General features: G+C 35.9%; 1 protein-coding gene across 3 annotated transcripts in view; it reads right to left on the bottom strand.

Moving 5' to 3' along the window:
- The window catches only part of LOC136032980 (polypyrimidine tract-binding protein 1-like), a 203,362-nt gene extending 189,011 nt beyond the window's left edge, over nucleotides 1-14,351 (bottom strand). For 2 of the 3 annotated variants that reach the window (XM_065713489.1, XM_065713491.1), the window contains exon 1: nucleotides 14,223-14,351. In XM_065713489.1, coding sequence (XP_065569561.1) covers nucleotides 14,223-14,232 — 10 coding nt within the window. In that variant the 5' untranslated portion in view covers nucleotides 14,233-14,351. The remainder of the gene's footprint in view (nucleotides 1-14,222) is intronic. The other variant, XM_065713494.1, reaches the window with a different exon arrangement.
- Nucleotides 14,352-14,737: the final 386 nt, after the last annotated feature.

Here is a 14,737-nt window from a genome sequence, read left to right as displayed (position 1 = left end):
AAAACAACTTTATAAGCCGAAAAATGATCATGCCCAACAGAGGAATTAAAACTTACCATCTGTAACTGTCCTTATGTAACCTGAATAGCATATTAATCTGATTGGTTTGCTTTTTTATTGTCTTTCTGACTGTTGTTTCTAAACCTAGCCCAGTTACAACTTTAGGTAGCTCGTCAAATATTTCCTTTAACTTACTTTCACTTTCCCAGAGCTTGACTTATAACTTTGAAAGAAGGTACCTAGCATAACTTGCTACAGATACAAGGTCCAATCTCTTCTTCTAAAATAGCTAACAAGAGCAATTTTCTGTCAACCCAAGAAAATAACTGATTCTACAACTGAGTTAAATTTTACTTCTTTTCCCTACACTTGTTGACTAAGTTGTTCATTTACAATGCTTAAAATGTAGGTTTCATGGTTATTACATTTTGGTAGAAAATGTCAACATGCATCAACTGAATCATGATAATGCTGATTGTTTTCATGAGACACCAAGTTGCCATCTTTTCTAGTTAGCTAAGCAAAAGTTACAAGGCTTTTTTCTTCACCAACTTTTGCCCTTGATTAAAGCCTCTAGCCTCTTGGATGTTAAACAAAATACAATATTTGCAAAATAAGTCTCACATATTATTTCGAAGTACTAGCGAATGAAATTCAAAATTCCTTCAAGCAAGTGCAACTGAATTTTTTTTCGTCCCTACCCTGCTTCTTGTGCACTGAATAGGGGAAGTTGTAGTTAAGATGGCAGAATCTACAGGTTCTGAAGCGATTCATATTGTGTATGCCTCCAATGCAAAGCCTACATGAAATGGACTTGTGCAAGTTGTCTTGCTCTTAGTGATGATGAGTTTAAAATTCTAAATGCTACCACTTCTGAGACTTGCTTACACATGGAATTGCACAAAATGCTCCTTTATGTCCAAACTTTGGCACCACTGAGTACAGCTGATGCTGGCTCTGCAGCTTCAGCAGCTATGCTTCAACTCCAAACTAAGATTACAAAATTGCTCACTCAGTTGAGAAGTTGGATAGTAGTGTTGCTTAAAACCCATTTCCAATCCATAAGTACAAAAGTTGAAAATACTGAACAATGCCTACCTTCAAAATATGACAAAGAAAAGACTTGTTCTATTTTTTATGAGGAGGTAGAAGCAGCTACTACTGCTGTTGCATTGGCTGAAAGCAACATCATTTGTCGAATTAGGGATGTTCATCAAAAACCATCTTAGACATGATTATAGCATTATTAGACTGATGACAAATGTAAGGTGTCTCACTGCTAGTGCTAATAACTCTGCTTCTACCTGACCAACACTGGTGATTTTCACTGTTTTGAGCTTTGACAGAAAGAAGAAAGTTCTCTAGGAGTCATTCCAGATATGTGCCAAAATCCAGTTCTGTTCAGATCAGTCTAGGGAAGATTGGCAGAAGTATAGGGATCTAGTCAGTGATATTAAAAGACAAACTGAATCAGGTGAATGTAATCTTGTTATTAGAGATTTAGAGATAGCTTCAAAAAACAGTTCCACTGCACTATCAATGAATACAGACTAGCACCATTTAATTATGTTTCTGAATTTTCTATTAGTGCTTGTAAAAGTGTTTCTTCATCTGATACTCAGCTTTCTTTTGCTTCTAATTTGAGTATTTCAATTGTATTAACTTGTTGAACCAGTGTTTGTTCTTTGTTGTTTCATATCACTGTATCTGAAAATGTTGATAGTTCTTTAGTTCTTACTTCGTCTAAACTTGCCATCTCTCAGACTCCTACTTTGTAACAAATGAAGTTCTTCAGTTCTAATGTAGATAGCCTCCCTAACAAACTTTCTGAACTTTACTTTTGTATGATTACAGAAGAAGTATATGTTGCAGCAATTATGAAAGTTGTGCCAAAAAACCCATTGCCAGCTTTATTGCCTGACGAAAGTGAAATTATAGGTTACTAACTCTTTAAAAACCTGAATTCCCCACTTTGCCACAGAGGAGTGTTCTTTTATGCGAAAAGTGGACTGAAGGTTAATGGTATGCATCATAACTCTCTAACTATTGAATGGATTGAATCTGCTTGGACAAAAATACACAACCAAAAATCCTCAATAGTTGTGAGTGTTTTAAATAGAAGTCCCAATGCTCCCAGTGTTTTAGACTCTGAATCTACTTTGGCTTCTATGCTATCTCAAGTTACATCTGATTTTACAAATTATGATCTTATCCTTTGAAAGGACTTTTATCTTCATCCTGAAAATTCTTCTTTTTCATCTGCCCTCTGTGAAAACTCTTTCTATCAAACAATATTTCAACCAACTCGTTTCAGAGAGGATCGAGGTTCTAATATTCCAGATCTGGTTATCCTCAGCAATTCAGGTCTTCTTTTTAGGAATGAAGTTTCAACACCTGTTGATAACAGTGACCATATTGTAACTAACTCAGAGCTATGTTTGCCTACTACACAATCTTCTCAATAATGAGAATTTGTTCATTACAAACTAGTTTTTGAAAGACTTTTCAAAGTCAGTTGGAATCAACTTATTACAGATGATAGTTGGTCAAATATGTAAGCTGAAATTTTGCATGCAGAAAAGTCTTGTACTACAATTTTTTGGGCAGAACAAAAGGGAAAAGTTTATATTTTAACAACTGAAATTATTAGGCTAATAAAAAGAAAACATTTGAGCATGGAATTGTTATAGAAAAAAGAAAACTTTAGAAAATTATCAAGCCTTCAGAACTTTTTGAACCAAGCAACTAACCAAATCAAGGACTTGAAGAGGAAGTTAAAGATAGCCCAAAACCTTTCTGGCACTATGCCTCTCAAAAATATTGAAGCAGACGTACAGTCTCTAATATCCTTCATAATAGTTAACTTGTTACTGGTCCTGAGCTGAAAGTTGAAACTTCAACCAACAATTCTCATCTATTTTTTTCCTCCAATGCCAGTACTCTTTTTGTCCCTCCACCTGTATATGATGTATTGCTTGAGATGCAACCAATTTTAGTTACTGATACAATAGTTCTACAGGCACTAACATCCCTTAAAACTAACAATCTGCTGGTCCTGACTGCATTCATACCTTAAACATGTTAAATTGCAAGTCCAGAAAGATAAGCTGGTGTTAAACCCCCAGTAGAAAATCTTGCAGGTGGCATGTCTAGGTTATGATCTGACATCCCAGTTCAGCATTGGCCCAGTCTTGATTGACTGCTTCTTGAGTAGTTGTTGTAGAGCAGGATAGAACAGACTGAGAAGAACTGTTTGCACTCTTGCTTGGTATCCTCTTGTGGTCGTTTAGAGAGTAGGAGAAAATATGCCTAAAGGTCATTTTCAAGCAACTTACAAGTCATAATTACATTTCCTCTTTTCCTGTAGTATACCTAAGTAGGGATTTTGACCGAATTGAAATGTTTCTTGTAGGTTTTTTCTTGCAATACAGGGATAAGCTTTTTTTCCCTTCTTTGAACATGCTCAAGTACCTTCACACCTATCTTATAGTGGGGAGAGGATAGAGTGATGCAAAATTCTAGGTGAGGATGGACTGTGGCTTTATACAGTTGCATAATCAAACATGGCTTCCTAGTGGTGAAAGTTTTTTTTTATGAGACTAAGAGCTTTGTTTGCTTTTGAAACTGTGTTTGTGAGCTTGCACATCACAGTGAAACTTTAACTCACTGTCAACAAGGACACCTAAGAAACTGTTGGACAGTCTCCTCTTTGTATTCTGAATGAATGTTGCACAGTCTTGTCTCAACCACTTTTCTTATTATTCGACTTATCATTAAATCTTTCCAGATTACCACTAGACTGGGAAACTGCCCTACCATTCCAATATCTAAGAAAGGAACTTACTCAAAATTATTGGCCTATAAGCATAATATCAGTACTTTTTAAAGTTCTTGACAGAATAGTCAATTCTGCAGTTATCTGGCATCTTGAAGCAAATTAGCTCTAGTATAGCTGTTGTTCTGGAAGATCTGCTGATACCAATCTTCTTGAATTGTATAACCACATCATTAAGTTACTTAATACTTAGGTGCCTGCTGACATGGTTCTACTTGAATTTTCTAAAGTTTTGCACAATTAACTTGTAATCAAGCCTTGAGCAGTGAAGTTTGAAAAGAAATCTCTGCTCTGGATCATTTTTCTTCACCAGCAATCTCAGTGCATTCAGCTATTTGATGGCTCTATGAAGGCAAACATGCTACCAGCATTATTTCCTATTGTTGGTCCTAATTCCAGAGGTTATTGCCTGAAACTTGTTAAGCAGTCAACCCTAGCAAGAGTCTGAACTCTATTCTTTTCCTCAAGAATTGTTGACCCCTGGAGCGAGCTACCTGAAGACAAAGTTACTGATGAATCTTTTGTCATTTTCATTTTCGGATCAATCCCTGGATTGTTCCAAGCTGCAATTTAAGGTTTGATCATCCAGGATTTCTAATTTATCAATATTGCTTCCAATATAATGTACAATCACACTATCTATCACAGTGCTGAAACTAATAGAAACACAGAAACTCAAATTATTTCTATCTTCAGTGACACCATCTATTTACCTTGCTTTCAAACCAAAAAAGATGTCCAGAGTGCTCTGCTGCTTTTGCTTTATCACAATAAGACTAATATTATCCAAAAACTTAACACTTTTTAAACCTTTCTAGAATTGCAACTAACTTCTTGACAGTTTTTTAATTTACAAGATGGAGTAGCCTATAATAATCAACTCACTTGACCACCTTACATTTAGTGCAAAGAATATCCAAAAAATAAAATAATGAAACAATACAATTTTTACTTATAATATCTAGGATGTTTCAACTATTCCAATTGTTGTGATTCTTTTCATTATTATACATTTTTTGGTAAATTTCCACATCTCCACATAGCTTAGATGGGAAGAAAGTGAATATGTAACTTGATGTCTTTTTATGTTCTTTCCATAAAGTAAATACTTGTTACAGGGGCAAATCCCATGCTTGTCCCTTAAAAGGGCTCAAAACAGCCCATAGTAATTAAAAGTTTAAAAATTATTTCTAAAAAAGCTGTCTAGTGCAAAAAGATTGTCATTTGTAGCTGATTCAGGAATGGATATTATTATGTTCATTAGTCTTAGCAATAAAATGTTATTTTAGAAATAAATTTGCTGGAATTTTTTAAAGAGCCTGAAACCCATCAAAGATGATATTGCAAAACAAAAGTACACCACTGTTGAAAACCATGAATAAGAAAGTTACATCTCAACTTGAGCAACAAGGAACATCACATTTTTGCATGGGTAGCACTGGATGCATCCTCTTTTTTAGTTCTGCTTTTCTTCTTTCTTTTTTTCTTTGTTGCTAACAGACCACTAAACATGAGGGAGCACTGTTTAAAACCTTGTTCAGAAATTGACTTTTATATCTAAATAGTTTTTAACTTTACATCATAGTCTTAAAACTATAGACAAGATAGTAAGTTGCCTTTACAGGCTCAATCACACACTGAAATAACCAGCAAACTGAGAAAATAATTTGTTTAATATGGGAGCTAGAAGGTAAGACTGCATTGATGCAACAAAGAGTTAGATTATTGGTCACTCACCAGCATTCACAGAACTTTTCCTTATTACTGGCAAGTGTAATTTAAGGTAGCCCTATACATGGGACCATCTGGTGAGGACAGGCATATACTTGTAAATAAACTAATGAATGGCCTTGACAGTGGAAGTTCTAGGACTAGGTAGTTATGATAGGTGTAGATAGGCAGCCTCTCCCCACTTTTTCTGACTAATTCCTTTTATTTTATGTTTTCACGTGACTAAGGTTGGCTATTTAATAGACTTAAAAATTGGGTAAAATTCTAGTTTAGCAACTTTTCACTGTCTCAGAAAGGAGTTTGGTTAGGAAAATGAAACTTCCAGAGATGGGTCTACAGACTAAAGTATGCCCTGGGAAGGTATTTTGAAGTACCAACCTCTACTCTTTCTCCCTCTAGAGGGCAGTGACCTTTGACAACCTTTAAAATATTTGTGTTATTATTCATTTATTAATACATCAAACAGAAAGCAGTAATGCTTACAAAAGTGAAACCTAGTAAAACCAATCTTCTGCTTAAATGAAGTACAAGAAAACTGTTTTCAGCTTCACAACTTTGCTTAATCCCAATTTATGAGGTTTCAAAGATTTGTAAATAGCCCTACATTTCCAAAATTTAGAAAAAAAATCTGTTGATATGGCTTAAAATTCTACTCAAATAACAGGAATTGCATTTGCAGAACCAAAACCAGAGAAAAAACTGATAACTGAAAATTAAGGTAAAATGTTGCTTTGTCAAAATTTCAACAGGCAATAAACCTGTCAAGTAGGCCTAGGCAAATTTCTAAGACTTAGAAATCAGAAGAGGGTTAACATGGAAGCCTGGAAATACCTTTCCTCAGTTTTTTTTGGCCCTAGTTGAATTGATAAAAGCTTAATTTTCCTAACCTACCCCCTTTGCAAGATAGTGAAAAGTAGCTAAACTACAATTTTACAAAAAATTGCTGTAGGCTAATTGCAAATTTTACACACCTTATCCCTGCTTATGAGAGCAAAGAGCATGCCTATATTTGGAAAGAGCATAGAAAATGAATCAAGTAGTATTTTTGCCTTGTTTCTAGGCTATATCAGTTATACAATCTTGTATAGCCTATATTGGCCATAATTTGGTAAAATTCTAGTTAATTGACTTCTTGCTATCTCAGAAAGAGTTTAGGTTAGGAAAATAAAACTTTCAGGGATGAATCTACAGACTAAAGTATGTCCTAGGAAGGTATTTGGAGCAACTACCTGCACTCCTTCTCCCTCTAGAGGGTCCTGACCTTTGAAAATATGTGTGTTATAAAAGTGAAACCAAAGAAGGAGTGGAGGTAGTTGCTTCAAAGCAGTGCTGCAACAAGTACTCCAAATTTTTACTTAAGTATCAAGTATTAAGTACTCATTGCTTTTTTACTTAAATATCAAGTAATAAGTAATTCCCAAATTCTTACTTAAGTATCAAATATCAAGTACTTGCCAAAATTGTACTTAAGTATTACTTCAAGTACTACTTAAAGTATTTATTCTATATATATATATATATATATATATATATATATACATATATTTCTGATATCAAGCCCATACTACCTTTTTTTAAAGCCATTCTGAAGGCATCTTAGCCCCTTCCCTTGCCTATAAAATGTCCCCTGTCATTCCTGTCTTGGAAATCTTAATCAAGAACCAGAATTTCCGTTTTATCGTTTTTAACCGTTTCCTTTATTCGGCTGGTACACACCCAATGAAGTCCAAGAAAATAATCTTGACCAATTTTCAACACATCGGCTAGAATGGAAAAGACTATCAAAACAATTAAGTGCAGTCAAAAAAGTCTTGATTGGATCAGACATATCACATGACAGGATTAACACAGTGCACGTAGAGTTGAACTTCTGGTCATTAGTGTTCAATCAAATCTGGCACGTTTGAAAAAATAAAGGGTTATTCTGAAACATGTGGGAATGATGGAAAAAATATTGAAAGTATTTTTTTCCATTGTTTGGCCCGTACACACCCAACAAAGTCCAAAAAATAATCTGAACCAATTTTCAACACAACAACTTGAAAGCAAAAGAATTTCAAAACAATTAAGTGCAGTCAAAAAACTCTTGATTGGATCAGACAGATCACATGACAGGATCAACACAGTGCACATAGAGTTGAACTTCTGGTGATTAGTGTTCAGTCAAATCTGGCACGTTTGAAAGAATACAAGGTTATTCTGAAACATGTGGGAATGATAACAAAAATATTGAAAATATTTTTTCCCTTGTTTGGCTGGTAGACACCCAACAAAGCCCAAAAAATAATCTCAACCAATTTTCAACACAACGGCTTGAAAGAAAAAGACTATCAAAACAATTAAGTGCAGTCAAAAAACTTCTGATTGGATCAGGCAGATCACATGACAGGGTTAATACAGTGCACATAGAGTTGAACTTCTGGCAATTAGTGTTCAGTCAAATCTGGCACATTTGAAAAAATAGAGGGTTATTCTGAAACATGTCGAAATGGCGGAAAAAATATTGAAAATAGAAAAATAAACTTTGGATTGGCTTTAAAACGGATAAAAGGTAATAAAGTAGTTCATTCTCTGATTCAATAAATAAAAACCTTAGCAGCAAAAGAACTCAAATTTAAAAGTAAGGAGCCAAGTGAGTCAGTTGCAGACTTTTTTAATAAGAGAAATCAAAGCTCAATAAAAAGGAGCAGCAAAAATCCACACTTTTGGCAGCTAGCTGAAGGTCGCTGGCTGTCAGTGTGCTGAAAGAAAAGAAGAGTATGAAAATGAAGTCTTGATTCACACTTTGATGACATGTCTCGTCCTCGGCACCTTTACAAGAAAACTGCCTCAAGTTTTCAAGTTAAATTTCAGACACGCTATGAAAATGTATGACATCTATATCCTTTGGCTGGTTTTCACTCAAGCAAGCCGTATGCTGTGTAGTGAATTCAGATGGTCGGTAAAACTCCCTACAAACGTATATTATAAAATCACGGGCCTGAAGCAAGCCCGCTGATTCAGACGCATTTCATACGGCTGGTCAAAATGCAGAATGAATGAATGAACTTTATTATCCGTAAAAGTATAAAAAAAACACAAAGTACGGAGTATTATAAATAAACAAAAGCAAAAACGATAAACAGCAAGAAAAAAATTCAAATTGACAAAAGACAACATGGACTAATTAACCAGTATCAATATGGAAAAAAGGCTGCAGATGGTCGTAAACGTGAATAGAGTAGATAGTCTTTTTACATAAATCATCACTGGAAGACCGAATCCAAGAAGCCATATCTATTAAACTAAATCAAGCAATTATTTTTCTGTCTTGGTGCCATCTAGGAAGCCGAAGGAGGAATTTGCAATATCTGAAATAAGCTGCACGTAGAGTATGGCGATTTTTCTTACGAAACAGATGAGCCATGCCTGATAAAAACAAAAGCACAGGGGCGCAATAAGGGTTATAAATCATGCACAAACCGTTGCGGTTGTAACGGCTTTTGTTTGGGGATATTTTACCGTAAACGACGCCTAAGTTTTTCACGGCTTGATTTACTAGGGATGAAAAGGTAGTGGAAAGTGTTGGACTGAAACAAAGACCAAACCAACTAACTAAAGAAGAACATGGCAGAATTGCAGTCCCAGCAACGGATGGAGCTACCGCATAAGGGCTATTAAAACAAATAAACTCGCATTTAGACGCATTAATTGACAATCCAATCTTAGATAGTTCATTGGTTAAGATAGTAAACTTGGAAACCAATCCACGGCGAGTCCGGGCAACAAGAAGAACGTCGTCTACATATGCAACAGAAGACAAACCAATATTACCATAAGAAACAGAACTTTTAAGGGGACGCAGGCACAATGCAAGCACACACTTAAATATACTAGAAGACAATATGGCAGAAGTTGCATCCTATCTATTTCTAGCAGCAGTTTTCACCCCATGAAGTGGCAAAAACCATGAGACTAAGTCGAAAATCTTTTGAGAAAAAAGGAATAAAACAAGAGCCAAGAGCTCATATGGCACTTGTGATGAGCACTTGTCATATGTTCCCTTCAGCCCCCCTAGATGGTTGAATCGGGGAAATCAACTTTATCAAGTCAATTTGTGCAGATCCCTGACACGCCTACCAATTTTCATTGTCCTAGCACGTCCAGAAGTACTGAACTCGCCAAAGCAATGGACTCCCCTAACTACCCCAAAGAGAGTGGATCCAGCCCGGTTTCGTCAATCACGTATCTACGACATTTACTTATTCTACCCACCAAGTTTCACCCCGATCTCTCCACTCTAAGCGTTTTACAATATTTCCGGTTTCCCCCTCCAACTATCCCCCAATGTCACCAGAACTGGTCGGGGTTTAAAATAAGAGATCTGAGACATGAGTTCCTTCTTAATATCAAATTCAAAAATATCTCACGAACGGTCACCCGCTCTTAAGTTAAAAATACCTCAATTTTTGTAATTTTTCCGAATTAACACCCCCTCCAACTCCCCCAAAGAGAGCGAATCCATTTCGGTTATGTCAACCACGTATCTATGACTTGTGCTTATTCTTCCCACCAAGTTTCATCCTGATTACTCCACTCTAAGCGTTTTCCAAGATTTCCGATCCCCCCCAATCCCCCCAATGACACTGGATCTGGTCGGGATTTAAAACATGAGATCTGAGTTACGAGGTCCTACTAGATATACCTTATATTTTTCTAATTCTTCAGAATTAACCCTCACCCCAACTCCCCAAAGGAGAGTGAATTCGTTCTGTTTATGTCAATCACATATCTAGGACTTGTGCTTATTTTTCCCACTAAGTTTCATCCCAATCCCTCCACTCTAAGCATTTTCCAAGGGTTTCCCCCTCCAATGTCACCTGATCCGGTCGGAATTTAAAATAAGAGCTCTGAGACATGATATCCTTCTAAATATCAAATTCAATTAAGATCTGATCTAATTTTTTCAAATTAACCATCCTCCTTCGCCCCCCTCCCCAAATGGTCGAATCGGGGAAACAACTATTTCAAATTTAATCTGGTCTGGTCCCTGATACGCCTGCCAAATTTCATTGTCCTAGCTTATCTGGAAGTGCCTAAACTAGCGAGACCAGGACTGACAGACCGACGGAATTTGTGATCACTGTATGTCACTTGGTAAATACCAAGTGCCATACAAAGTAATTTTTCTCTGGGGATGGAATATTATGTTGAAGGTTGGCTTCAGTATGAAGCCTATTTCAAATTTAATCTGGTCTGGTCCCTGATATGCCTGCCAAATTTCATTGTACTAGCTTATCTGGAATTGCCTAAACTAGCGAGACCGGGACTGACAGACTGACGGAATTTGCGATCACTGTATGTCACTTGGTAAATACCAAGTGCCATACAAAGTAATTTTTCTCTGGGGATGGAATATTATGTTGAAGGTTGGCTTCAGTATGACTTATTTTGGAAAAGGGTTATTTCCAGGCTTTGGGCAAGCCATGGGTGGAAGTAGTTATTGGCCCTACTAAACTAAAGGAAAAATCGACTTTCTTAATACTTGAAACCCCTCCCCCTCGCCCTATTTTAGATAGGGCTTGTGATATCACAGCTCGATATGAGCCCTGATCCTAGTCATCTTTGGTCTAGCTTTCATTTGGATCCGTTGCTCCATTCGAAAGTTATACTAAATTAAACTAAAAGCTTTTTTTAGCACTTAAAGCCCCCTACCCCTAATTAATCTAGGGTCTTCATCTTCAAACATTATGTGTCTTATGGTTTTGGCATCTTTGGCTTGATTTTCATTGAGATCCATTACTTCATTCACAAGTTAAACTGAGTCAAACAAAAAACTTAACTTTTTAAGCACTTAAAGCCCCCTCCCCCTTGCCCTAATTAGGCTTGGGTCTCCATCCCAGAACTTAATGCATATCATACTCTTAGGCATCTTTATTCAATTTTCATCGAAATTCATCTCTCCATTTGCAAGTTACAGTGAATTAAATGAAAAACTCGATTTTTTTTTTAACACTTAAAGCCCCATCGCCCTAATTAAGCTCAGTTTTAATCCAAATAGTTCAACTTTAATACAAATCTGACTGGCGGTTCTCCCGCTATACTCGATTGCACAGACGGGGGGACAGACAGACAGATCTCAAAAACCTATATGGATGGATATTTTCCACTATCCAAATAGGTGATGATGCCTGGATGATGATATGCTATTGTGTTCCTTTTTTTGGATCCAATGAGCCAACGTGGCTACCTAAGATGTTGCAAAATCCGTCCCTCTGTCTGTCTGTGTGTCCGTCCGTCTGTTTAATCACGTATAGGGGGAGAACCGCTGGTTGGATTTGGATGAAAATTTTGATGGCCAGATTTGGTGCCAAGGATCATGAGACACATCAAGTTGAAAGATGAAGACCCTAGCTAAAATAAAACAGGGGGGAGAGGGCTTTACCTGCTAAAAACAGTTGTTCGTTTAATTCAGAGTAACTTGCAACTGGGGTGATTGATCTGAAATAAAATTGAGCCAAAGAGCCCTAAGACCATGACACATATCAAGTTTTGAGATAAAGACCCTAGCTCAAATTTAACAAGGGGGAGTGGGTTTTAATTCCTGAAAAATTTAAGTTTTCTGTTTAATTTAGTATAACTTGCAAATGGAGTAACGGATCCGAATGAAAACTAGACCAAAGATGCCTAAGATCAGGGCTCATATCAAGTTTTGGTGTCACAAACCCTATCTCAAATAGGGTGAGGGGGAGAGGGTGTCAAGTCTTAAGAAAGTTGAGTTTTCCTTTAATTTAGTAGGGCCTGTAACTTATGAATGGAGTGACAAGAAGTCAGATTTGTCTGAATACCTGAATCTGCTGGAACAAGTTTGACAAAATACCACTGCATTGGATCCAGCTAGAATTGCCTAGACTTGTTTATTGCAAACAACATTTAGATGGACAAAGATTCATAGCTTCAGTAGTTTTACCAATAATATGGTCCTGAAGATGATGAAATGGTAGAAATCTGGTTCAGTTGACAAGATGACAAAACTTGAAAATTAATGTCAGAAATACAAGCCCAAATGGAGTACAGTATGCAACATTTAGCACAAAACAAGGGTTTTTAGCTCACTGTCGACCAGTGAACTGTGAAATAATTTCTGTTTTCTTTGTTATATAACTTTTAAACAAAAATTAAACCAAGTGCTATTCCTACTATAATTTCTTTTTCATAAAAAACAAACACCTTATTTCATATCCAAAAATAGGGCATGGAGCTATATCTGAGTTTACTCTAAATCCAAAGGGTGATATTTTCTTGTACATTGCCAAAGCACACACACACACAAAAGCTGTATCTGAGTTTGCTCTAAATCTAAAGGTGAGGTTTCTTGTTCATTGCCAAAGCGCACACACACAAAATTTTTGTGTCAAAGGTAAAGTATTTGAAAAACAAGTACATTAAAAGTATCTTAAGTAATAAGTATTTTGTAATCTTACTTAAGTATCAAGTAATAAGTACACCCTAGAGTTTTTACTTAAGTACAAGTATAAGTAATGGAAAATTTTACTTAAGTAGTACTTCAAGTAAAAGTACTTCAAGTAAGTGACCGCACTGCTTCAAAGTACCTTCCTGGGACATACTTTGGTCTGTAGATTCATCCCTGAAAGTTTCATTTTCCTAACCTAAAACCTTTCCAAGAAAGCAAGAAGTCAATTAACTAGAATTTTACCCATAATTTTACTTGTTTAGTATGCTTCCTTCAGAAGTGACACTAAAATCCTAGTTAATTGACTTCTTGCTATCTTGGAAAGGGTTTAGGTTAGGAAAATGAAACTTCCAGGGATGGGTCTACAGGCTAAATCATGTCTGGGGAAGGTGTTTTAAGTACCCAATTCTACTCCTTCTCCCTCTAGAGTGCCCTGAAATTAGCCTACATGACAGGTCTATACCTATTGAAATTTTAACAAAACAACATTTTACCTTAATTTTCAGTTACTAGTTGCTTTTTCTCTGTCTTTAGTTCTGAAAATACAATTCCTGTTATTTGAGTAGAATTTTGAGCCATATCAATGTTATTTTATTTCAAATTTTAGGAAATGTACTTGCATATCTTTAAAACCTTATAGCCTAAAATGGAATTGAGCAAAGTTATGAAGCTGAAAACACTTTTGTTGGACTTCAATTAAGCAGAAGATCTATTTTGCAAGGTTTCACTTTTATAACACACATATTTTTAAAGGTCAGGGCCCTCTAGAGGGAGAAGAAGTGGAAGTAGTTGCTTCAAAATACCTTCCAAAGATAGCAATTAATAGAATTAACTAGTCAATTACCTAGAATTTTACCAGCCAACCACAAAATTGTTTTTTCTTCAGAAGAGGTGATAAGCTGCAACAATACCTAAGCAATGATAAATATCAACTTTGCATTGAATGGTACCCTAGACTATAAGCTTAGCTGTAGGCCTATTTTTATCTTAACCAAAGCCTAGTTCTACTAGCCTATCATAAAATAAGGAAGTTGTCCCTTTAAGCATTCAAGATAGAATTTACAAGGGTAGCAATTTTTGTATCTGGAAAATAAAATCTGAAAAACAGGCCAAGGCTCCAGAAACACATTAACCTAGCCAAAAGTTAAGCTGAAAAAAAATACAATATTCATTACAAACCCTAATTAAATCATTTCTCCCTACCTTGATTCATTTTCGCAGGATCTAGTTGGATTTAAGATTTAAATTCAGATGAGTGTCAGAAACTTAGATTGTAAGCAAAGCCCTTAATAAATTCAACAATAACAGTCTTCCTTTCTTTGTGAGTACAAGTTGAGATGTGTGGCGATCGGTCAATGTTTTCACTTCCGCCTATCAAAATCACGTTTGATATTCCGAAATTCGCAATAAATCTTTTCGCTCGGTAAAAACTCCTCAAAAGTCCCTGCTTCGTGATACACATTTAACATGCAACTACTTGATGCGCAAATCCGTCCCTATTTTCGTATGGTCATGATCACAGTTTTTTTCATGTAGAATTGCAGATTAAACATTTTATTGTATTTGATAACCATATAGTTCAAGTGATAATTGAAAATAAAAGGCAGTGACCTTTTGTGCCAGAGCCCACTGGGCCAGAGCATAAAACCAAATGAAAAAAAATAGGAACTAAGTAGGATATTATCAAAATAAACAGATTTACATAAAAGATCTCTAAT

Source organism: Artemia franciscana, chromosome 11, assembly GCF_032884065.1.
Source record: "Artemia franciscana chromosome 11, ASM3288406v1, whole genome shotgun sequence".
Lineage (NCBI taxonomy): Eukaryota > Metazoa > Arthropoda > Branchiopoda > Anostraca > Artemiidae > Artemia > Artemia franciscana.
The sequence above is the reverse complement of the archived record's forward strand: the minus strand, read 5'-3'. Positions and strand labels throughout refer to the sequence as shown.